The 26,192-nt window shown below is 42.1% G+C and overlaps 1 protein-coding gene across 3 annotated transcripts; it reads left to right on the forward strand.

The window, feature by feature from the left end:
- Positions 1-289: 289 nt before the first annotated feature.
- inppl1a (inositol polyphosphate phosphatase-like 1a) lies at positions 290-25,931 on the forward strand. 3 transcript variants are annotated; one of them, XM_086260982.1, is made up of 27 exons: positions 290-773; positions 7,641-7,704; positions 8,176-8,323; positions 8,418-8,499; positions 11,270-11,416; positions 12,094-12,190; positions 12,916-13,005; positions 14,108-14,209; positions 15,560-15,710; positions 15,889-15,995; positions 16,663-16,765; positions 16,863-17,059; positions 17,626-17,743; positions 18,151-18,247; positions 18,910-19,048; positions 19,140-19,239; positions 20,525-20,613; positions 20,707-20,788; positions 20,895-20,984; positions 21,238-21,351; positions 21,743-21,919; positions 22,009-22,164; positions 22,358-22,442; positions 23,934-24,020; positions 24,143-24,848; positions 25,157-25,290; positions 25,398-25,931. In XM_086260982.1, exons 1-27 carry the CDS (start codon positions 589-591, stop codon positions 25,495-25,497), a joined length of 3,747 nt encoding a protein of 1,248 aa, XP_086117108.1. In that variant the 5' UTR covers positions 290-588; the 3' UTR covers positions 25,498-25,931. The 3 variants fall into 3 exon arrangements, with proteins under 3 accessions (XP_086117108.1, XP_086117110.1, XP_086117109.1); XM_086260984.1 differs by having other exon boundaries at positions 22,358-22,433; XM_086260983.1 differs by having other exon boundaries at positions 291-773; positions 12,094-12,184.
- Positions 25,932-26,192: the final 261 nt, after the last annotated feature.

Genomic DNA, 26,192 nt, shown 5'->3' on the forward strand with positions numbered 1-26,192 from the left:
CAAAGAAGCTTAAAATGAATTTACCTTATACTTGTGCTCATTTATTCTCTATCTTCTTTCCTCATTTCTCTTTATGTTTATCCATCACATGAGATCTTCATCTCTTCTTCTTTGTCAAGTTCGTTAGTGACAGACATGAAGGTAAAACCCACTTTACGTGCTTTTTTCTTTACAATAAAATGACGCAGTGGAAATTCGCCCACAATTTGTTTTATTTTGAAACGCCCGAAAGGAAATGGTTTTTTTCCGACCCCACGATGACTTGACCGACTTCGTCCTGCTCTCCACTGTGGATTTACATACCCTGATTTCCGTGGGACTGGGAAGAGAAGGGGGAGGGCGGTGAGCCTTTCAGGAACTGAGGAAGCAGGCGCAAACGGCATAACTTAACAAATTAACAACTTGTGTGCTCGCCGTCGCTTCTGTGGCGCCTCCTGCCTTCTGTCGGAATAACGGCTGCTTTTCTGCTCTTCTGGCTCTCTTCGCTTCTCTCGCTGGATCATTTTCCTATACTGGAGGAGGGCTGGGAGTTTTTTCGGAGGAGACGGGAAGCAGCTTGAGTTTAACCCGGTTGGAAGGGCTGTGGCCATGGCCGGGGGTGGTGGTGGCGGCGGCAGTGGGGCTTCTCCGTTGGGCCACGCACCGCCGATGTGGTATCACCGGGACCTGAGTCGAGCGGCGGCCGAGGAGCTGCTTGCCCGAGCCGGTAGAGACGGGAGCTTCCTGGTGCGGGACAGTGAGAGTGTCAACGGGGCTTACGCTTTGTGTGTACTGTAAGTAACTTCGTCGGCCTCGTTGTGCTTTGTTTACCTTGGCTTTAGCTAGCACACATGACCAAAAGGGGTCATGGTGTGTTCTCTGTAATTCTGCAAACTTTATAAACTCCTCTCTTTCTGTTTTTTTACTCCATCATTAACTTTTCTGCAGTAGACGCGATCAAACTGTAGCTGAAGTGTGCCTAGCAAAGCGTTAAGTTGTTTGTTTACTTTCTTCTGGAAGCCAAAGACAGGGATAGAGAGACTGCCTGTCTGCCCTGCAGTGAAACCCCAGCATGGCACACAACTTTAGGGCTGTCCCTGTCTGTCTTGTGTCTGATGTGGTCGCCTGCAGCGCCCTTTTTACAGGACTCTGCTGCAATCAGCCTGCGGGCTGTGAGCAGTGGCATTAAACTGAATGGTCGTGGAGGTAAATATAAGCATGCATGGGCTGGTGAAGCTTTGCTTTAATTTGAGGTCGGAGATGTGGTGAAAGAATGGGCCTATCCGAGGAGCTGTACATAATATAGTATATCATGAAATGACACAATATCAAAGGACAGTTAAGAGCGTCTGTACTTAGAGGGAGTTAGGGCAGCCACCTTGTTAAATAAATGACGAAAGACTGCCCATTCATTACACAATGGGGACTTTTCCACCAAACACCTACATGTGTAACAGTAACACAACAGTGCATTCACCTGAGAAACTGATGCAGGAACAGTGCTGTCAGTGTCAACAGTGGTTGAGGCAATGTTAAATGAACCATGGCAAAGGGGTGTTTAACTACAAATGACTAAAAGGACTTACAGCCACACACATAGAATACACACTGTTCAGGTTCAGAGAAATATCAGGCCCCTGACATTCACTTCACCTACATCCCCTATCTGATAAGTTTACCCCATGCTGAATCCCTGGGTGTGTAGTTTTTACACATGTAGTATACAGCTCATATACATCACCTGCTGATGGACTGCAAAAGAATTGAAACAGTGAGCTTGTTCAATCCACAAAAATTTGAACACTAACTTCTTTTAAAGTAAGCAAGTCAAATAATCACAGCTTATGGTGCTTCCTCTGTGATGTCAACCAAAAATATCAAATATCTTTTTGGGCTTTTGGAAAGTGCAGCTAATATAATGCAATATTTTTTTTGTTATGTAAACTGATTGCTGCTATGGTCATGCGTTCTCACATCTCTTTTAAAAGCGTATAGTAGGTCAGATATGTCACCGCTAATTGTGCTCGTCATTCAGTGGGTCACTCTGTGACCGACAGCATTCCTCGCATCCATGCATCATTAGTTTCCGGATTTATTAGTGCCTCCACCTCTCCCTTCCTCTCCCCTTTCACCTTTCACAGTACTGACTTTGTTTCATCTCCGAAACGAAAAACAACTTCCAGGCAAATTACAGACAAACAATGCGAATGTTGTTTTTAAATCCAGAAGTTTTGGTTTCACATACACAAAAATAAGATGACAGAGTTTCACAGTTTACCGTACCGTTGAGACAAATGACAGCTACTGCAAGAATTGGCACTAACACGAACAGAAACTGCTATAATCTTCAAAGATGAACTTTTCATTGTTGACATTGTACGCCCGTCGTTTCCCACGTTGGCTGTAATTAAAGCAAGTGGTAAGTCAGAGGGTTTTTTCCAGCTTAGAGGAAGGCCTTTGACGGATGACTATCCGAGAATAAAAATTCCTTGTATTTGAATACAATGACTCACATGAGCAACAAAAAAAAAGAGAAGTAATTTGATTCTGAGTGCAAATCGGGAATGTCAGAAGCAGTTTGACAAAATGTACACATATCTTTTCAATAATTACGCTTACCTAGTGGCGTGTGTGACAGTTGTTGCGATTCATTGCTTGCCAAGAAACCCAAGCTTGAGCATTAATTATGTGCCTATATTACCCACAAACAAGAAGATGAATGTGCAATTTAAAATAAAGGTGGAGCATATTTGCTGTAAAGCATTTTCTCTGTGAATGTTATTGTGAGTGCGAATCGCACTGATTAATTGAACATTATTTGCAAAGCACCCTTGTAGGCCACTCACAGAGATGAACCAGTGCTGCTAGGAAAACCAGAAAGAAGTGGCTCACTTCTCGAGAACACGGATGACTTGGTGTTTCCCAGTAATGCCTCCAGCTAAAGAGAAAACGATTCGATGGTCAGACAAGACATTTATTTGTCGCCTTTGTCAAGTTTTGCACTCGCTGCTGTGTAAACCAGCGTTTCTAGGAAGTAAAATGTGAATCAGCAGATGTGTGGAAAGGTTTAACCATCGAACGGCACACTTTTTTTTTGTCACAGGGCCAGCGTGCCACTTTGGATGCTCAGAGGGCTGATGTGAGTGAAGCACATCCGCTCAATGTTTTCTTTATCTCACATTCACCTGATCACTATACCCCCCACTTAATCCACTGAAATGGTGCTTTTAATTCTATTATACAGAATTAAAAATAAAGTCCAATGAGTACGAATGTGACTTCTTTCAGTGGAATATACAGTGGACACCCACGAAATGCACAAACCAAGGATTTGTTTGTTTTTTTACCTGACAAGTCTTTTCAAAGTCGGACGTGTAACTTATAGACAGGGACACACACACTTCCTTTTTGAGGTCTTAGGAGACCCTGGTGCATTTAGGAAGTGTTTCCACTTGTTTCGACTGGCTGACTCTTGATACTTTCGTTAGCCAAGCATTAGCCTTTCACTTCCTCTTATAGTGACTTTGGATTTTGTGTGTCTGCATGCAAGTTTAATACTCGTGTTTAGTATTTGTGAGCTATGAATGTTTTAATTTGCGTGGATGCAGTACGAGTCCAATGTAGCATGTTAAAGCTCTCAATGATTAGCACACAGTTCTGTAACATCATTGGCTTACACATTTTAAGACTCTGTATAAGACGGGAAAGGTGCCGGCAGTGAGATGAGCTTATATGCTAATAGTTTTGAGTGTATGCTAGTCCCTGTCTCTCAGCTGTTTTCTGTTTTTGCTGTCAGGAATACAGTCGTTACTATCAGTTTAACACGTCTTAACTTGCCAGGGTTCAGGATGCCTCTGTGTAACTGTGTGTATGTGTGTGTGTGTGCATTTCAAACGTACAAGTTTGTGTGCAGACATTCCTCACGTAGAAAGTGTGTTTTGCTCTTTGTAGAGTTTTCAAATTCTCCTTTTTTTTTCTAAACTTCTTTCCAGTACACAGAGAATCCCTTCCCATTTAGTCTGATATTGTCTATCTAAGTAATTTGAAACAATATCTGCTGTCTGCTTACTGTCCTTATGTCAGTTGTCATTGAGTGAAAAATCCCTCTGAAAGAGACTCGTTTCTCCTTAACCACATCTTCTTCTTTTATAAAATGTATTTAGCTTGTCAGTTTCTTCAGAAAACAAGACTCAAGTTCACTTTCACATGTATTTTCTGTTTTGCTATGGTAATCAGTTTGTACTTGATGTTGATTGCCAAATGAACTGTCATTACTATTACTACCAACTATGGCTACGCACATTCATCTATCCATTAATTTTCTTCTGCTTAGTCAGTTAAAGTAAAGTGTGGGTGCCGAATCCCAGCTGACATGCGGCGAGAGATGGGGCATACCCCAGTCTTTAACATTGGTGTCACAGAGACATTCATACCTACAGGTAGCCTAACATGCATGTCTTTGTGGACTTGCAACTGCGTTTGCCTCAAGCCGCTTTATGCTGTAAGGTAGTGACCCTAGAATAATAGCAGGAAAACCCCAACAATCATACGGCATCCTTTGAGTGAGCACTTGGCAACAGTGGAAAGGAAAGGAGATGGTCTGCCTCAGACACTTCTCAGGAGAGAAGCCTCCTTTAGCCTAATTCTGCCAGAAGTCTCTTCCTGTTAAAAGCGAGTTTTTCTTTTCCACTATTGATTAGTGCTCACTCATAGGCGGTCCTCTGATTGTTGGGTTTCTCTCTCAATCCCGTAGGCTCTTCACCTTACACTGTAAAGTGCTTTGAAGTGGCTGTTGTGAATTGGTGCTATATAAATAAAACAGAATTGAATTGAATGTTTCCCTCTCGCTAGCTGTGAATTGACCGCAGTATTACTTCCACTTTTCTCACATGGGGGCAACTGGACATGACACAGACTTTCCAGTAGCTAGCTGGCAAGTTAAAGGCTATTCAATGTCCTAAGTGAATGAGTGGGACATTCGCATTCTCACATACGTCTCTGTTTGGTAGTTCAGGGCTGCGGTGCATGAATGGGTATTAATTATGTATTTAGCGGTCACGTGATCAGACAGAAGAGACTGAGGCTAAACCCTAAATCTAAATTCATTGCTCTTCTAAATCCAGAAGAGCGATGGTAATTTCCCAAATTGGCTGCAGCAACATGCCTGCCAAATACGTGAAGGGGGAAAAAGCAGTATGCATATATCTATTGTTTGTGCTCATACCAAATATTTCTATGCAGATTTTTTTTTTCTGCTAATCACATGCTCCATGAAGTGTCTTAATCAAAAACAACGTCTCCATAGTGCTATTGTTAGCAATACAGTGATAGCAGGAAATGAATCGTCAGTGTAAGTCACACTGTAGTGCAGTAATACACACAGTATTTACTGTGCTTGTTCAGGAATGGCCTCTTGCATTTTTGGTAGTACGTGACGACAAGGACGGAGAAGGCTGTAAGGAGTAATCTTAGCTTTTGATTGTTGTATTTCAAGGAAAACCTAGTTGGGTTTTGCCAAGATAGGCTTCTGTTTGAGCTTTGAAGACAGATTCACGCTGTGTATATTCTTAGAAGAGGTTTCCCTCTAAACTAACAGAACAGAGTGAGCCAGTAGGGTAGTCCTTATCCTTTCACACAGGCCATTGTTGACAACACTCATAAGCTGTATACTGTGAGCCTATCTCTGGCCCACGACAACCCTCACTCTCTTTCTCTGACCCCCTTCCCCTCTGTTAACTTTACGGCCGTTGAAACAATAGTATTTACTTCACAGACCTGCAGAGAATCTCATCAGCTGCCAACAGGAAAACAAACACACAGAGGCACACAAACACATTGTACACCGCAGTGACGCTTGCGTATGGATTTTGTGCCACTCGGTCTTCATGCTATTGTGTTTAAAATGTGACAGGATTGAATGTGGGTTTGATTTTAGAGGAACAAATATTTATCTGGTCCCGTTAGTTTGAGCTGATATGGAGCTATTATTTGCAACAATTTGCAAAACAATGCGCTGTTTATGAATTCGGTCAACGTGGGAACTTGTGCTCGGTTCAACATTTTGCTCCTTTTCAGCGCCTAAATTTAAAAATTTTTGGATATTACTAGAGTAGCTTTGCATTTTTACGCTTGTGTGTAAAATAATCTTTTTTTACTAAAGTCTATCTTAAATGGAGTGTTTATATTATTTTTTATTTTTTGACCAGGAAGTGAAGTGAGATAAAGAATCTCTTTTACGAGAGCTTCCTGCTCCGTGATAAGCAGCGTTAACCTAGTTTTTTTTGTTTTTGTTTTTATAAACGGGAGAATATGAGTGTCCTAGTAAACGCCTGCACAAGCATGAAATCATGCAAAATCCACACAGGACAGTCCTGCCAGGTTCAAACCAGGACTCTCTTGTTGTGAGACAAAAGTTAAATCGCTTATTTAACAACCAAGTCCAGAGGTTTAAAATAATAGTGATTTTGCAAGTGCAAATCAAAAATCATTAGTTAATTCTGCAGCATGACAATGATGAAGCTCCCAAAATGTTTTTTTTTTTTAAGATGCCATTAAAAGTTCAATACAGGCCCAATCATTTTCCTACAAATGCTATTTAATAACCAAGTTAAACATCCAACAGCTCAAGCAGACTGTGACTCTCGTTGGGATCTGGTCATGATCAAAACCATTTGCATGGTGGTCTGAGAGGAATGTGAGAAGCATCACCAAACAAAAAGTTTAGTTTTTAACTTTCTTATACATTGTTGTTGAGATCATTTTATATTTTATTCCAGTCCGTGTTTTAGCTCCTGCAGCACACTGACCTGGAAAAGCCGGAAAAGCAGCTGGGTTTTGAATTCCCAACATGGATTTATCCCTCCCTCCATTTATACACACACAGGCATACTGTAAATAAGCGTGGTGTTGAAGCAGAAGTTTAAAAAAAAAAGACTTTGGTGTTAGGCTGGAAACTTCGAAACTTCTGAACTGAGAACACCAATGAATCAAAAACCACAATGTTTGCTTGGCAAATCAAAAATTTTGCGGTCGGTCCACTGGACCGGCAGAAGCACAGGCATGAAAATCATTAAGCTTTAGCTTGTGGCTGTGGGCGTGTAGTCACGCCTGGGCCAGCCGCAGTGTCAGAACATTGATCTGTGATTGGTCGATGGGGGAGAAAAAGGAGCCTGAGGTTCAGTCAAATCAGTCTGATTTGCAGTGGTTTAATGCAACAGAGGCGTACTTTCATTTATCATTTAGATTCTGACGTCTACTCCATTTTAGTTTTGTTTTTAACTGTTGTCAATACTTTATGATGTACAAACACTCAGCTCTGCTTTACTGTACCGTGCTACTGTAAGTATAAAGCATGCTCACTGTGACAGACAGCAACAGGTTTAAGCTACGCCGTCTAAACCCTCCTCACTCCCATGCATACAATCACACATGCTGTCCACTAAGGTCGAGTACAGTGGTGTGTGTGTGTGTGTGTGTGTGTGTGTGTGTGTGTGAACTGAAAATAAAGATATTCAAATTTACGTAGAGTCATAAAAAATAGAAAAAATTCTCTGTACTTCTGCGTCCACCTGTGTTTTATTTCCACTTCATTTGCTGCCACTTTCTTTCTCTTTGATTCAGCACCCCTGACTTCTTTTTACTCTCTCTTTCTTTGCCTGTAGGTTTCAGAAGCACGTCCACACATACAGGATATTACCAGATGACGAAGGTTTTCTGGCAGTGCAGGTACAGTAAAGACACTCTCACACTCGTGCTTTCAGCAGCAGCTGGCAGGCAGAGATGCTTTCGTTGGCTCTGAGCTCCCTCTCTTACACACACACACCAACAGCAGGGTCTTTGTGCCTTGTGCTCAACAGCTGTGAATACCAGCTACCAGCAACCTCACACACGCGAAACACAACACAGGGCTTCGAATCATGTGGCCACAGCACAGCTGTCTTGTCTCACTGCTGTATGAGTTTTGGGGTCTTCAGCTGTGACGCTGAAAAGTCTCATTTTAATTTATCCGATTGAGTTTGTGGCTTCTTCCTGGTTTGAATTATATTTAGCCTACAGGGCTGCAATTGCTTACAAAACATTCATTGTGGAACAATGGAGGCTACCAGAAGGTTGGGCAATGTGACTTCTTGTAGCCACGGTGTTTGGATGAACTTAATGCATCTGTCTCTTGTTTCCCTTCCTTCCTCGCGCTCTCAGACCTCTCAGGGCGTGCAGCCTAAGCGGTTTAAGACTCTGCCAGAGCTGGTGTCATTGTACCTGCAGCCCAGCCAGGGTCTGGTCACCACCCTGCTTTACCCCGTGGAGAGAGAGGAGACAGCTGTCAGTGACGATAGGGACTATTCCGGTAATTTCAGAGCTAACGCAAACACACATGCCCAGATGGGGTGTCCTCGTCATCGCATGTTAACCGTGACGTTCTGTGTACTTCTGACTGGTAGATGGAGAGGATGAGAAGCCGCCCCTCCCCCCTCGCTCTTCCTCCACCTCCACTCCCCCTGGACCAGACACACCCACAGACAGGTACAAAGTCCACAGAGAGAAACATCTGATTGTGTCCTGTTTATAACTGTAGGGAGCTTAATCACAAACTACCTGCAACCACCAACCGCGTCACTCGGAAGTCACGGAAGTCACACAGGGGAAGTATGTCGCTTCATTGTGAATTATGTCACAGACGTATTGAAAATCACATAATCTCACACATGCTCACAAAAATAATAAGGAAGCGTTATTATGGTGATATGAACACACACGTTACTCAGTGACTTTGTTTGTTCCAGTTTATATGGCTACACACGCACGCGCACACAGATTATCAACTATTAAAAGCACTCGTTCACACAACTTCATGCACGCTCATTAACACATACTTCCTCTCTGTCTGCATTAAGAAGGTAAACCACATCCTGCTAGAAACCACGGCGTTCACGGATGGTGTGCGGCTTTGATGAGGTGCGGGCTCTAGTTGTCGGGCGCACACAGACGCGTACATTTCAAATCCCTGTCAGTTAATAATACTACTAATAAATTTTTGACATTTCCCTTATGTGATAAATAAATACACTTTTACAGTTTTTTCAGTGGGAACCAAACCACTTCACACAACAGTTGGTGAAGTAACAGAAACTTATGCATTACCTAAGCTTGGTTAAAGTGTCAGCCAGTGAAACACTATCTTCCTTTCAGTTCTTTTAGTTGTTCTCTCTCGAGCTGCCATAGAAGGAAATCAACAATGCAAAATGAGCATAAAATGCATTACAGTTTAGAGGAAGTAAAGGGAGCACACATGCATGTCCTTTAAAAATCCTCAGGGACTTTGCGTGGTACAGCAAAATATAGCTTACATGGAAGCCATGGTGTGGATCGTATGAAAGGGTTGTAAATGCTGAAAATTAGTCTGTAAAAGGTGTTTTATTTTTTATAGGTTGGCCCTTTGCCAGTTCACGTGGTCCAGGGTGTCCATGAGTGTTCAGGCGGGCATAATTTAGCTCAGAGGAAGTATGTGACTCTTTAAAAAAAACAAAAAAAAAAAACAAAGTCGCGACTACACAGATGCCAACTCTCTCGCCGACGGGCGCACACACTCATCCTACTTCTGGCAAACTGTGACGTCCATCTTTATTTTCCTTTCCAAGGGGTGTGGAGCATCTGCAGATTTAGCAACTATTCTTTTTTTTTAAGTATCACCTGGAACTTTAAATAACTCCGTGTGACTTCTAGCAGTAAATGCATCAATGTAATACTACAGAGCAAATAAACAAAATCAAGAAATATGGCAGACAGAAAACTGAACGGTAAAAAGCTCTAAGTAGGCCCCAAAATGTTTTCATGCTTATGTCATGCCTTTACAGAATTACTATGGTGCAACTTTGCCCAAGGCAGTGGAGAACACGTGTGTATAAAATGTGTAGCCCATCGTCAAAGCTGCAGTAGGTGTTAATTTATAAAAGACAAAATGTGGAAATTTACAGGCCCGTCTTGAAGCTCTCCCTTCTACCCACAGGTATAGATAGAAATAAGTAATTCTTGGCCTTTGTTCCACTGCAGCTTGCGTCCTACATTGGTTTCCTGTTTGTATTACTGTTCTTTCACTGCTACTTTATACCTCTCACCTAATCTGTTGTTTAAAAAAAACAGAAAATGAAGCTAGAGAAGGGCGATGCGACCAAAAATATTTATCACGATATATAATTGACACGAGACAAATTACTTTACAACTCCACAACTTTATTAGTGCAAAAAACCCCATCAATGTATTTTCACTTAAACAAGCAGCTTTTATGTGCATTAAAGTTATATAAAAATGTAACAGTGCAAATGCAAATTCTTTGCTAACAATTTAAGCAAAAGGCATTTCCAGTGGAAATTGGCCGACATATCCTCAGCATAACCATGTATAATATCCACAAAACTTAAAAAAAGGTTATACACACACAATACGGTAATGTTATGTTGAAGCACAGTACGTATCACTCCACCAGGCTCCTGCCTACGATAGCCGTAATGCTCCGAAAATCCATCAAATCAATCAATCAGCTTAGCAAAGTCGTACTAAAACATTTGACAGATTTTCGAGCGCCGTGTACCACATAAAATCATTTCGAGGTCAGTAAACACAACCAGAATTCATACATAAGGCACACGGGATTATAAGGGGCACTGTCGATTTTCAGAAAAATCAAAGGATTGATTTTAAGTGTGCCGTATTTTCCAAAAAACAAGGTAATAACGGCGGCCCGCTAGCACGTTCTACCAAAAATAGTGCTTTGTTGTGTATCTGACAGATGAAAGCCAAACCAGTTCCAGACCACTGAAGTTGCAGCATTTTTACAAACCAGTTCTGGTTCATCTATTTCATTTAACGATCCGCTTTCGCCCTTCTCATTCTGCGTCGTCGCCATGCTTTTTACGCCATGTGCGTATGAAAACAAAGGCACTGCGCATGTGCGTTTTACCCATATTCTATCGCGATATTTCATTTTCTTATCGTTGCCCAACGTTATACCGGTATTACCGTGAACGGTATGATATGACCCAGCCCTAAATGGAGCCCAGAGGAGACACATCAAAGAGTCTAGTTTTCTCTCAATCACTTTAAATAAACGCCACTAAAACTTTTTTATTTTGTTTTTTTTCCCTGAACACACCAAAACCATCTGTGCCTTCCTGGACTTTAAATCACTAATGCATCGTTATTATTTGAAGCCTCCTTGTATTCTCATACACATACCAGCATTTGGAAATGATGTTCATGTGGTGGTTATAAATGGTTTCTTTGAATATGTTTTAGTACTCCAGCAGCTAATGGCCTGAGCACCATCTCCCACGAGTATCTGAAGGGCAGCTACGCTTTAGACCTTGAAGCAGTCAAACAGGGGGCCTCATCCCTGCCTCATCTCAACAAGACACTAGTGGCCTCCTGCAAACGCCTTAATGGGTAAGCAGTAGCACATCTGCACATGTGCAATATTTTAGAAAGCTGTCAAAACGAATTTAAAACTGCAAATCATACTGGTATTTAATAGGCAAGTAACACACTGAATTCCCTTTTTATACCCAAATTTGAGCACAGAGACCTGAAAAAGTCAGAAATTAATCAAATATAAGATTGTAAAAAAACACTGTTATCTGTAATTTGGCATTAAAAATAATAATGCACTTAATAGCTGTTCCTCTTTTTGTTTTGTTTTGCATTTTGTTATTTAAAAATATCATTATAATTAAAGAGCTTGTACAGACTGGTGGGTTGTGCATTAAAAGACACACAAAAATGATTTTGGTGATTATGAGTATAATTAATTTAGGGCATCTGTGGCATAAACCTTACATTAGTGGTGGTCTAATAAACTTGTGAAGCATTGTATATTATGTAGTGTTATATTCTGTCGGTTTCCTGATTGACTGACTGCCAAAGATTCACACCTCTCGGCCCACAGAGCTATCTGCTTCCTTAAATCAGCTCTAGGGTTTTTTTTGGGGTTTTTTTGCACGTTTAAACACTGTGATGATCCGCAGGAAATCAGCTTGATTTCAGAAATGTTACTGTATGAAGACATAAGTGCAGAAAGAAGCTGTGAGGTAAATATGTGAATCTCTCTCTGCTCCCTCAAATAGAGAGGTGGATAAAGTTCTGTCAGGCCTGGAGATCCTGTCTAAAGTGTTTGATCAGCAAAGCGCTTTCATGGTCTCCAAAATGATCCAACAGGTACAGGTACTCTTCGCTTTTTTTAAAAGTGTGTGGTTGTGTGTGTCTTTGTTTGCGCAATCGCAGAATCTTACCCTCCTTTTTATTATCCTATATCCCATAACAAACTGTTACACGCGGTGATTTTATTATTTTTTCCCTTACTTTATCACACACATGTAAAAGCCTTGGTAACTTCTTAACACTTAACAGTGTTGTTATTAAAGCCCTTCTTCCAGATCATAGCTAAAATTATTATATTTGCCAACCCGTAAAGTTGAGGATTGCTCGCTTGTGGTGGGCTTTACGCTTCGTTTCAGAGAAGATAGAGTGTGAGTCATGATGTCCTTTAAATATCCCCGTAGCGCTCCTGCTAGAAACTTGGTATTAAGGAAAGCTTCTGTATACAGAACAGGCAAATAAAATATATAATCTGATTTTGCATGCATGTGTTATTCTTTGTAATTAAAAACATTTTCGTGTGGTTGGACAGAGAGTAGAGCCGATTAGTGGCCCAGCAAAATTCTTGATTTGAAGTTCAGGAGTCACTTTAGTCATCAAGCAAGGACTGACAATGAGTTTGACTAAAATTTGAATAAAAACCGATTTTAGGCTGGTTTAGACTGAATAGCCTTAAGACTGCTCTGTATATAAGTAAGTGTGTTTGCTGTGCAGTTTTAAGGCTGCTCTTTTTACATGCACTCTTTTTGCGGATTACATGGACTCTAATGGGTTTTTTTTGTCTCCATCAGTCAGTGAATCAGGGTGGAGACCAGGAACTGGAGAACCTTGTGACCAAGTTGGCGATTCTCAAAGACCTGCTGTCCTCCATAGAAAAGAAGGTACGCACAGACGGCACATTTAACAGCTGTGATGGACAACATGGCGGCTATTGTTTTCACTTTGTGAGTCATCAGGAAAAAATGTGGTACAGTAGCAGGATCTGCCACGGCTCTGAGTCCTCTGACAGGTGTTTCTGCAATCTGTAAACAAAAGCTTGTCAGCACAGTAGAGTTCAGTGGTGCCAGATGAAGTCATGAAACTTTATTGCTTTGTAGTTGAGATTAGAGTAAAAAATCTAAATGAAAAAGTGAGCATCGAGTGTGAAGATTGGTGTGCTCTCACCTTACTTTCTATTTTCTCTATGTACTTAGTCTAGTAGTTTGGAGATGGTTTGTTTAGATAACCCTCTCCATATGATGGATCATCTGTCTAGAAGCCCTGCAGGGTGTGCTTGTAGCGCAACACGTGACGTTCTCTCCTTTTGAGGCTTTTACATACAGCACATATAAACCACGCAGAAGGAAAGAGACAGGGTTGGGATATCGCTCGACTTCCCTTTAGAAGCCCTACAAGTCAGCAAAGACCTGATGTGTCAATGAGAGTCTGAGACTTTACAAGTAGAAAAGTGGACCCAATACGCTCATGTTCAGGTTACTGTTTTTATTCTTGGAGTCGGCTAGAGTAACTGTCCATGATTCACAGTTCAGAATAACCCTTATTTATATTACAAACACAAGGTTTGAGACTCGTTTTAAGGATGATGCCTTCGTTTCACATTATAAAGAGCCAGAAGAGAATAATAATAATAATAATAATAAATTAAATCTCCTGTTTACAAGGTGCACTGTGTTCTACTTTGTTCTACTTTGTCACTTGAGAGGGGGGGGGCTTTCACTGGCTCGGGAGGAAATGGCCTCAATGTAGTAAGGCTACATGTCCAGACGATGATACTGGTTCCACCTTCCCTGCTCCTGTTAGATCACATCCAGGAAATAGGAAACCTTTTCCTTGCTGACACAAACCCTGAGACTCAAAATGTTACAGTTTTATTTTCTTTTTTTTTTCTGTACCTTATTCTTATCCTCCAACTCTCTTTTTATTCTGTTCTTTAAATTAATTGTTTCTCCACCTGCGTGTTTGCCTCTTTCTGATACCCCTCAGGCCCTGAAAGCTCTACAGGACATGAGTTTGACCTCTCCATGCTCCCCCCCTCCTCTGCACTCCATGCGTCACAGCAAATCCATTCCTGTGCAGGCCTTCGAGGTATGCACCGACATCCACCAAACATGCACGCCTACATACTGTACTTCATTACCGGCTGTCTCACTGCAATGTGATGTAGGTCAATATCATGGCAAATGAAATTAAGTATTGCCCTTAAAGTCAAATTGCTCTGTGGACATTAAAGCTCCCTTCTGCCAATTTGGGTAAGCATCTTTTTAAGCAATCTTTTTTTTCTTTCTTTTTTTGTATGTAGAAAACCCTGAGATTTATTTTCTGTATTTAATTTCTGAAATGTTATTGTCAGGCAGTGGTATTTAATATGACAGATGGCATAAACTGAAGTAAAATAGGCTAAAAAGTCATGCAGGAATTTTAGCAGCAGATGTGATGTGAGGCCAAAAGAATGTTTTTGAAATGCATTTCCAGCTTACGTCATCACTGTCGCAGCATTTTATCACATTTCCTTGTAAAAGCATGAATTTAAGTGAGGCAGTTTTGATGTGCTGTGTATAAGACTGTAATAGTTTTATTATGAAAAGTACCAGCTGCATGGAGTGCAAATGTTAATGCTGAAGGAAGACTGAGAAAAGGAAAAAAAGGAACACGTTAAGATGATATAAATGGCTTTCACTTTGAGAAAAGTGGTGAACTAAGTGTGAAAAGGGTAGAAGGAAAAAATGTCAGGGAGGACGTGGGGGAAGGAGGTGACACACAGAGTTGAGAGATGAGTCGAGAGATGCTTGATTGAAATATTGGCTGTTGGCTAAGCCTGCGTTCTCTGTGGCGACATCCTTTCAGTAGTTTCCTGTTGCACACAAGTGCTACGCTAAGGAGATGCGGCGTCTGATCTGCCTTGTGACACCCAAACACAGAAGCACTCAGTGACTCAGAGTAAGAGTGAGTGTACGCCATCTGTTTAAACTTTTTTCCAGTCTTGCGGTTCTTAGTAAGACCTATACATCAAAAAAAAATGCGTGTGCGAAGAAGCTGGTGTGTTGCTAAAGGAGGTTGGCAGTTTGGTGGCCGTCTTTCTCAGTTCCTCCAGTCTGTCTGCTGAAGTGTCCTTGGGCATTACACTGATCCTCAAATTGCCCCAGATAACTGATGTGTGAAAGAAAGTTTCTCTATGAATAGAATCAGATCATTTCTCTTTGTGGATATGAATCTAAAACCAGAATTTGGATATTTACTATGATCATCAACATTTTATTCATGCGTTTTCTCATCTTCGAGGCTGCGTATGACTAAAGTAGATCTAATACTGCTCTGTGCTTCGTTTTAGAGACCCCTGGTGGAGGGTAGATTATCTCAGTAGACACATAGGGTTTACAGAAGCATGCTCAGTATGCGTTTAAGTGAGTTTAAACTTTCTCCTGTGGCTCATTGCAGGTGAAGCTCGACGTTTACCTGGCGGAGCTGACGAAGATCGGAAAGAGTCAGAAGTACACGCTGTCTGTGGACGTAGAGGGAGGAAGGCTGGTAGTAATGAAGAAGGTGAAGGACAATCAAGAGGACTGGATCACCTACACACATGACAAAAGTAAGGATTGGGGCACCATTCACACAGAAAAAAGTATGTCCATTATAGGATTTTAATCTCGCCATCCAACTTGAACCTTCTTTAACCCTCCAAATCTGTTACATGACCTTTTTTTCCCTGAATTTATCTGCAACTTCCCATCTCTAACTCGCTGTCCGTTCGCCTCTGTGTCTTTCAGTACGTCAGCTGATCAAGTCTCAGCGGGTGCAGAATAAACTGGGCATTGTGTTTGAGAAGGAGAAGGATAAGAGCCAGAGGAAAGACTTCATCTTTGCTAGTGCCAAGGTCTGCACACAAGAAACAAATGGACACATAAAACTGCTATTTTACAGCTATTCATAGATAACTTACAGTTAACATGCCGCCTTCAAACTGAAGATTTTGCAGTAACATTGCCAGAGTTATTGCACAGGCTTATATGCATTTCTCTGCTATGAATTCAGTCTGCACTGAGACTCTTTGTACAAAATTAAAAACCTGCTGTTAATCAGTGAGGTAATGTTGTCATGTGCACCTGTTTAGCTGTTCGTTAATACAAATATATAATCAGCCAATCATGTGGCAGAAACTCAGAGTATTTATACATGTAGATATGACAATCACAACCTACTGAAGTTCAAAGTGAGCATCAGAGCAAGGTAGAAAGGTGATTTAAGTGAGTTTGAACATGGCATGATTATTGTTGCCAGATCTGGGTGTTTCAGAAACTGATGATCTGCTGGGATTTTCCCCCACGAACCCATCTCTAGGGTTTACAAATAATGGTTTGAAAAAGAGAAGAATAAAGAATTAAGTCAGTTGTGTAAGCAAGAGGGGGTCCAAGCTGGTATTATTAGCAGAGTGTAACCAGTGACGTGGTTGGTAAGTGTATAGAATATAAAGATGTTCAGAGGAACTTCAGAATGACGGCTATCAGTGGCATCATCCGCTCACTGATGTGTGTTTGTGCCAGAAACGGGAGGCGTTCTGCCAGCTGCTGCAGCTGATGAAGAACAAGCATTCCAACCAGGACGAGCCAGACATGATCTCCATCTTCATAGGCACCTGGAATATGGGTTAGTCACACTGAATGACTCGCCTTAATGGCTACAAATACATCTGAAAGTGTTCAAAGAGAAAGGAAACAGTTTGACCTTTTTCCTGTCGCTTTAGGCTCTGTACCTGCACCCAAAAACGTGGCCTCGTGGGTTTTGTGTCGTGGTCTCGGGAAGACACTGGACGAGATGACCGTCACCATCCCTCATGACCTGTATGTGTTTGGCAGCCAGGAAAATTCAGTGTGCGATCGGGAGTGGGTGGAGTCACTGCGCGCCCTGCTGAAAGAACAGACAGAACTGGATTATAAGCCGGTAAGGAAAGAAAGCCAACTGTTTATGGCTTGATGAATGTGTATGAAGAACATAAGGAGGTGTTGCGGATAACCCTCAGGCGAGAGCTGTTTTTGTACTTGAATGAAAAAAAGTTGATTTTTTTTTTATTATGCAAATGTCATCATGTTTAGAAAAAGACAAATTTCCCACATTAGTTCTTGTCTGATCGTTTTTTCAGAACTGCATTTTTATGTTTGACTAATATGAGAAAAGAAACATTTTAAAACTTTTGTTTTATTGTAATGCATAGTTATAAAAAAATTCCTGTAAAAAATACAATAATTTCAAAACCTTAAAAAACAGAGTTATTTTTGAGGTTACACAACTTTCCTTTATCCTCTCCACACTTTAGTTCCTGTAACAAATATAGAGCTAAGTATAGGACTGTCTCTATACAAGCAGAAGTTTTTGCGGTTTGCATAAAAATGACCCTGTTTGAAGGGGAAAAAAACTGAAGACAAGGGGGGAAAAAGGCTATTTCTGCATGGTGCGAAAACAGAAATGATGACTGTAGGTTCCTCATTGTGTCTCGTTCTCGTCTGCAGATCGCCGTGCAGACTCTGTGGAACATAAAACTTGCTGTGTTGGTGAAACCTGAACACGAGAACCGGATAAGCCACGTTGGGATGTCCAGTGTCAAGACGGGCATCGCCAATACCCTGGGTAACGGCTCTACTCTGTATTCCGTCTTTGCTATTCCTTCCTATGTCTTGCTTCCTGCTTCAAATGTAGGAGGAAATAGCTCTGATTTCCTGTCTTAACAATGGCCTCCTTGAGCAGTGTTCATGACTGAATCACTTGTTAGTTGATTAAAAAATGTGGGACTTGTATTAGTAAGAAAATGTGAATCAAAATCTAAACTTTCACGAAAATCTTGAACTCATAAGAGAAAAAAACACAGATTTCCTTCAGCTCAGCAAACTGGAGCCGTTCATTGTTTCTCATATTTTAATATAAAACTGATCACAGCCAGATCCCCGGTGATCCTTTAAAAGTTTCTGTTAAGTAATGCTTGTAATTGCACCTAATTTGCTGTATTTTGATTTAATGTTTGATTTTATGGTTTCTAGGTAACAAAGGAGCAGTGGGCGTGTCTTTCATGTTCAATGGGACGTCGTTTGGCTTTGTCAACTGTCACTTGACATCAGGGAATGAAAAGATTGCCAGGTGCCCAACACGCTCTTATTTTTATTTTTATTTTTTTGTTTGTTTTAAGCCTCTCAATATCAACAACAGAGAATTCCTAAAGCAAAAGAAACCACACCCCCTTTTAATTCTAAGGTTTTATATCAGGAAATAATTCAAAAAAATCATCCGGTCCTTAGCACGTCTTAGAACCAGGTAAATACAACCTTAGACGACATGTTACACTCTGATTATTTATTTTAGAACACAGGACAAAATCCCAAACACAGCAGCAAATCTTCAACAGAACAGCTGAAAAAGAGAAGAATGAAGGTGCTGCGATGTCCCAGTCAAAGTCTAGACCTCAACCTAACTTAAATACTGTGGCAGGACCTTAAAGAGATGAGCGTATACGTGTACAATCATACAAACACAATTACTGCAAGTTCATTGCTGCTAAAATTGGCTCCACAAGCTTCAGAATCAGAGATGCTTTGTTTTTCACGCATAGTTTCTGCATTTTGTCTTTCTTGTCAAATCAATAATGACACTGGGTAATAGTCATAATCTAATAATTCATCATAGTAATTGAAAGAGGCTGTGCTTTCTGTTTGCCATAAGTGTAAACTTGGTTTGGTTTTTCATTATAATTTGGTGAAAGCTTGTTTAAATGTCTTCTTACGTGTGACCTTTGACCTCTGCAGGAGGAACCAGAACTACCTTGATATCCTGCGGCTGCTTTCACTGGGAGACAAACAGCTGAGCTCCTTTGACATTTCGCTGCGCTTCACGCACCTCTTTTGGCTGGGAGACCTTAACTACAGGCTGGATATGGACATACAGGTGAAGCAGAAATAAATACAGGCAGCCTCCAAAACGTGGATGAAACTTTTCTGTCTGACCCTGTTTTTTGCGTGTGTGTTTGTGTGTGCAGGAGATTTTAAACTACATTAACAGGAAGGAGTTTGACCCCCTGCTGAAAGTGGACCAGCTCAACCTGGAGAGAGAGAAGAATAAAGTGTTTTTACGCTTTGGTTAGTGCTGGTTATGAATATCCTCACGAGTCAGAGCAGGATGTGTTTCAGTGTACAGAAATATAACAGTAATACCAGTGAAAAGTCAACACTAACAAAAGACTGCTGTCCTTAAAGCAGAGTTTCAGTGGTCTTATAAACACAACCGAAGGGATGACTCACACTTACCAAAAGCACCTGCTCAGCACTCTTGTTGTTCCCTGAATAGTTCACCATCAGCTCTGGTTTTTCTTTCCAGACTTCAGTGGTTCTTAAACTGTGGGCTGTGCCCTCGTGGTGGGGCACAGAGCCACTGCAGGAGGGGTGTAACCAGGGGGGAGGATGTGTGTTACGTTCCCCTGAGGGGTCTAGGCGGGGAGGGGGAAGTAACAAAAGTGACCGGGTCAGAAAAAGGAGTCAGGGAGGCAAAACAGTTAAATAAAACAGTTTTATTGAAGTAATTCAACTAAAAGAGACGGACAAGCCGTTATCACCATAAAAGAAACAAACAAAAACTCAGGCGTCGGTCAGTAAGGCAAAAAGTCAAAAGGAAAGCGCAGCTCACTAGCTGGAAACACCACAAGACACTCAGCTCACTAGCTGGGCCCACACAAAATGGCACTCTGGCCCAGAGCTCACCTTTCCCTGGGCTTAAATCTCCTTGATTACTGACGAGAGTCAGCTGCACAAAAGGGAAAGGTGGCACCTCAGGCAGAAGAGGTAGTGTGACACGCCCACACAGGCACCTTCAGGAGGAGGCCCTGCTAGGGCCGTAACAATGTGGAGTTAAACAAAGTTGGATAATTATGATTTTTACTGAGAAAGTGAACCGACGTTGGCTGTTTGCTGACATTTACTACACTGGAATTGAACTTGGACCCTTTTTTAATGTTAATGATTAATCCAAACAATAGAGTGGGTGTGTGGACTTGTTTTATCTTCTGAAGTGAGTAATTCAAGTCATTCACTGCTGAAGCCTTTTTCACTTTTAAACATTATTTAATCTTAACTCAATGCAATGAAGTCTGCACTAACACTGTGATCAGTGTGTGATATCACTGGGATTATTTGTTTTAGTAGGTAACTAAAAATCAGCCGTTGCCCTGCAATGTTGTCCAGTGATCCATGATGCCATGTAATAAATCCTTAAATACCAACCGATTACTGAGAACTTGGTCATGATTGCTAACCCGGGGTCATAAATACTGTGAATCGCACCTGCTGTTATATCAAAATTATAAATATTGTTATGAAATGCTAAACTTCGAACCTTTACTGAAGTGGATGTGTGTCTCTTTGCGTGCAGCGGAGGAAGAAATCTCGTTTCCGCCCACCTACCGTTACGAACGAGGCTCAAGAGATACGTATGTCTGGCAGAAGCAGAAGGCCACAGGGGTACGTTCCCTTTCTTACGTCAGAGCCACCTCTGATAAATTCTTTCTGTTCTTGTGCCTCGTCCTGATAATTCTGCTTTTCCGTCTGTCCCAGATGAGGACTAATGTTCCATCGTGGTGCGACAGGATTCTGTGGAAGTCTTACCCAGAAACACACATAGTCTGCAACTCCTATGGTGAGGATCATCAGAAGAAGAAAACCTTCATAATTTCACCTCATAATGCTAAGTGGACAGAAATTAAAGTTGTTGTTTATTTTTGTTTGTTTGTTTTTTTTGCCAGGCTGTACAGATGATGTTGTGACCAGTGATCATTCCCCTGTATTTGCTACATTTGAGGTGGGCGTGACCTCCCAGTTTGTCTCCAAAAAAGGTACAAATTTAATTTTGTTTCCTTTCTGTCACTTCCTCTACTTCCTGGTCTCACTTTATCTGGCTTTTCTTCCTCCCACAATCTTTTTGGAGTTCATTATTGTTATTATTCATGTTATTTAAGCGCTCCGTGTTCAACAAGTGACATTTAAAAGTGAGTGATTAAATACATGCCTGTCTGCACAACCCACACAGATCTTTCCTCCTCTTTCCATCTTCCTCCTCCTCCCTCCTGTCCACATACTTCTGCACAGGTTTGCCAAAGTCTTCAGAGCAGGCCTACATCGAGTTCGAGAGCATTGAGGCCATAGTAAAGACGGCGAGCAGGACCAAGTTCTTCATTGAGTTTTACTCCACTTGTCTGGAAGGTGAGGTGAATGTGATTGCACCTTTGCAGTGACTCTTTCATGCTCATAGACATAAATATAATGAGCAGTCTGACAGAAGGAGTTGCAGTAAAGCAACATGACCCAGAATGGATGCAATAAAAATGTTTTTGCTTCTTCTTATTTGTATCTTTCTCCCTCCCTCCTGGTCTCAGGCAGTCAGTATTACCTTTAAACTAGAATCCATAAAATCCATTTTTCACCTGTGTTGTGCCCCTGCCACCTGTCCACCATGTACTTTTAAATTAAAATGCAATGGGTACCTGAATCCTCACCCCGCTCTTTTCCCCACCGTCTTCCCTTTATCCTCTTCCCCTTCCTCTCGTCCCTGCATCTCTCTCTCTTTGTCTTTCTCTCTGTCTCTAATCCTTAGAGTTTAAGAAGAGTTACGAGAACGACAGTCAGAGCAGCGATAACGTGAACTTCCTGCGCGTGGGCTGGTCCAACAAGCAGTTAACAACACTCAAACCTCTTCTGTCAGAGATCGAGTACCTGCAGGATCAGCATCTCTTGCTAACAGTGAAATCACTGGATGGATACGAGTCCTACGGTATAAAGATTGTCTGTGCTTGTGGTTCTTTGAAGTTTAAAGGGAATCTAGTTTGCTGGAATCTAACAAATCTCCCCCACTCTTTTTAGGCGAGTGCGTGTTGGCTCTGAAGTCGATGATTGGCAGCACAGCACAACAGTTCCACACCTACCTGTCTCACCGTGGGGAGGAAACAGGAAATATCCGAGGGTCAATGAGGGTCAGAGTCCCTTCTGAAAGAATGGGAACCAGGGAGCGATTGTACGGTAATGCATTTTACACCTTAACACCAATTACCTACAAAGAGAGGAGATACTAAATGTCTTTCAAGCTTGCCGCATCCATCACTTGAACAGTTCCTGCCTGCATGTTTTCAAATTTGCAGACAGGAAGTGATGGATCTAGGGTTACAAGCATGTCACGTTTAGTTCTAAAACTGATTTTGTTGCTGTGTTTCAGAGTGGATCAGCGTGGATAAGGATGAGACGAGTGGACCTAAAGGGAAATCTGCTGTGGTATGCAGATCGGGGCATGAGTATGTGAAGTCAGTACACTCTCCTTTTTTTTGCACTTGATTTTTATTTAGAGTTCCCACACGTCAGTGGGGATTTTTCTGTATAGCGTATGTTGATGATGTGCTGGCATGTACCTAAATATCGATGCTTAAATACCTTAAGGGATTGAGTCGTAGCAGTCAGGTCTTTTTGTGAGTTTGTTGATGAATGCGTTTGAACAGCTGAGCCGGGTAACTTCAGGGTTAACCTTGAGTGGGTTTCTTCTTGAGTGGGTGACTTGCACTGATTATAGATCAACAGGTATAAAATCACCACTTGCTGACAGATCTAGTTGCATCACTAATCCTGAAAGAGCTCTCAGATAATAGGATGGTATCAAGATTTGTAATAGTGTCTGAAGTCTGCAGCTGAAAGATTAACAACTAAAACTGTCTCATGCAAATTTGCACCTTATTTTAAAAAACACTCGATTATAACCCATCAGATTCTCCTTAATGATTGAGGCTTTTCTTCCTTCCTTCAAATAGGCTAAACCTCTTTTAAAGCATTACTGGCCATAAGATTTATAGCATGCACACATATCTGGTGCTTTTCCTGATTTATCATATTATAGTTTACTCCTTGCAAAATCAGCCACTCATCTGCTGGTACAATAATCAGTGGGACTGGTCAGATGTTGCCAACATGAACCTTTTCATGTGAATGTGCTGGTACCTAGATCGGGAAACCCTGTGTTTACTTAGACAGTTCGTGTGACCGCTTACCCTAACACTGGCGATCAGGGTGGTGGGGATGTTTTTAGAATCCACAGCAACTCAGACCAGTGACAGAGTTACAGAGCACGTCCCCAAGTGTTGAGGCACAGAGTGCATAAAACACACACTTTGCTGACTCAGAACTCTACACTTCCTCTGGCATTACCATCATGATACAAAATGTGCACCAGGAGCTTCGGTGCATGGGATTCCACACCCGAGCAAATACTGTACGTGCAGTGTGTAGGTGGCCTAGTATTTATTTCTATTTAGATGTATTTATGTGTTATATTGAATATCTGCATTAAAAAAAACACTGATAAAGATGATGCTTGATTATCCTGCACAGTGTGACTTGAGTACGACACAAAACACATTTTAAACCACGTGTTCATGTTTTTGTTTTGTTTACTATAAAATTTGGTCTTTTATGTTTTCTATGAATCTTTATGCAGTCTTCAGAAGTACCGCTACGGCACCTTTAGACAACATTCATTAGTTATTGAACATTAGTTATTAGAAGAGCTTGCCCTCAACAACAAAAGATGGTGTCAACAGACCTCGCACATTTTGATAGTCCGCTGTGTCACACGCTATAACATTGAGTCAGAATGGCAACTAGACACACCTGTAGGGTGCAGTCTCTCCATTTGTACGTTTATCTATTCGAACATCCTGCAAACATCGTGTTAGGAATGTCCTGAAACTGTCGTGACTTCTCTCTTGTCCCGCCTGCTGACTTGTTACGATGTGTTTTGAAAACAGGCCATCTGTGATTCGTAAGCCCCTCGGAGAGCTGGGAAAGGTCAGTGAAGAGGGAGAAAGGAACAGCAAAGAGGAGACTGCTGCAAGGTACTCATGACAGACACTTTCACTTAACACTTAACTATCACGTTAGGTTAGATCGTCTGATGCATTGTTGATGTGTGCAGATGAAAAGAGTTTTTACAGCAGTTTCTGTGTTTATAATGAAGACCTAAACAGGACGGATCAGACAGCGATCCATCCATCAGCAAGAACAGCTACAATAATCCTGCCTACTACATCCTGGAGGGCGTTCCCAACCAGTCAGCTGCAGCCGTTTCACCTGAGCTTCTGCCCTCTCCTACCTCAGCCAACCCCCAGGCAGCTAAACCCCCTCCTCCCTCTGCCGGGGCGCGTTCCAAACCCCCCTGCGCAGCCTCGGGGCCCCCTCACCCACGCAGACAGGTTCGTGCCATTAGCGAGGAGAGCTCCTCAGAAGACGATGGAGGTGCTTGTGTTGTTGGGGCACAGGGAGGAGGTGTTGGAAGCACACTGAATCGACCTCCTCCTGACTTCCCCCCACCTCCTCTACCAAAGGGAGCCCTGGAGATGGTTCCCGAGGCCCCCTTCACCAAACCTCGCTCCCTTTACCCCGACCTGGCTGAGGTCAGGATCCCCGCAGCTGGCTCCGCTGCCCACGGAGATGCTTTCAGGCGAGGAGGAGTTGGAGCAGGGGCGCTAGACGACCAGTCGTGCTCTGTGCTCCAGATGGCAAAGACACTGAGTGACAGTGAGTTTCCTGGACAGCCTCCTCGTGCCCCCTCAGCACCGCCTCCTCTCAGGGGGCAGCCGATGGGTTTAGGTCTGGATGCCTGCCGCACCTTCCCACCTAGAAATCCCATCACAGAAAGTATAGCAGAGGATATGCCTGAGGAGGTAAGCAGTTCATGGGAAGTAATTCTGTTCAGTGTAAAACAGTTTCAGAGGCTGGAAGAAGCAATGCTGTGAGTTTTGCGTAGTTTTCTTTCAGGTGACTCCAGTTTTTGTGCAGTTTCTCACAAAAACACGAATATCTTCAACTTTGATGTTAAATATCAAAGCCTTTTACTGTAAGATGTGTCACCTTATTAGAGTGCAGAAAAGTAGAGGCAGTCTTAAGCTCTTAGTAATGTTGTTAGCATAAATGATGTGGCGGATGTGGCTCCTGCATTTAGTGGCTCCTGCATTGCATTTCTCCTCCGCAGGCACTTTGGGGCAGCAGTAGCTCATCTCTGTCTGTGGGGGAATCGTCAGTGGGCGAGTGGCTGCAGAGGCTGGGCCTGGAGCGGTATGAGCAGGGTCTTCTACACAACGGCTGGGACGATTTGGAGTTCCTCAGGTACATGAAGATCTAGGCTTTTATTTCCTCTGATAATGCAACAATAAATAAAAATGAAAGCAGTTCTTCATCATTAGATTCCCTTTTTTCCCCCCTCCTTTTTCCAGTGACATCACTGAGGAGGACCTGGAGGAGGCGGGAGTGCACGACCCCGCCCACAAGCGAATCCTGCTTGAGAGCCTCAGGCAGCAGCAGCAGCAGAAATAGACTGCATCAAACTGGTCCATGACTGGTCCAAACCGGCCTGGTACCACACCGGGCCCAATCTCAGCTCAACTGAACCGAGCTGGAACGTGCCAATCGATGCCAGACTGTGCCTTCTGAGAGAAATTGCACTCCATTTGTACTTTCAAAAACACTTTCTGAACCAACGTCCTTTGATTTTCACATGTACTTTATGTGTGTTGTCCTCATACACGTGGCCTTATTTAATGATAATCATTTCAGTCCTTCAAGCATCACTACATAACTTTGGCTTTTAAATCCAGAGAGGAGATCAGGTCAGACCCAACCTGCAGCTTCAAGTTGGCATTTAAAGCTTGTTTCCATTCGGCCTGAGAATCCTCTAACAGAGGATGACTTTGAGAAAGAGAAAAGAGGGCTTTGAAAACACACCACCTGTGTTGCACACCCTCGCTTTGGACTCTTAACTCATTCACTGCCATTGACGTCTATAGACGTCAATTACGTTTTCAATGGGAGGGGCTAGAATACAACCTCGGGCAGCTTGTCAGTGAACATCAGACTGCTTGAAATGTATTTTTCACAAAAAGCTCGTTTTCTCCCTTTTTTTGGTCAAAACAGACATTTTTGGTGGAACCCACCACTCTTCTACAGCTGATTACTAAAAAACGGAAAATGGTAGAAACAAGCTTTTTTTTTTTTTTTGGATGGAAGAAGAG

This window comes from Aulonocara sp. 'chitande type north' Nkhata Bay, linkage group LG14, assembly GCF_057382095.1.
Source record: "Aulonocara sp. 'chitande type north' Nkhata Bay isolate Kocher_YH1m ecotype deep benthic linkage group LG14, A_spYH_male_GT1.1, whole genome shotgun sequence".
Classification (NCBI taxonomy): Eukaryota; Metazoa; Chordata; class Actinopteri; order Cichliformes; family Cichlidae; genus Aulonocara; species Aulonocara sp. 'chitande type north' Nkhata Bay.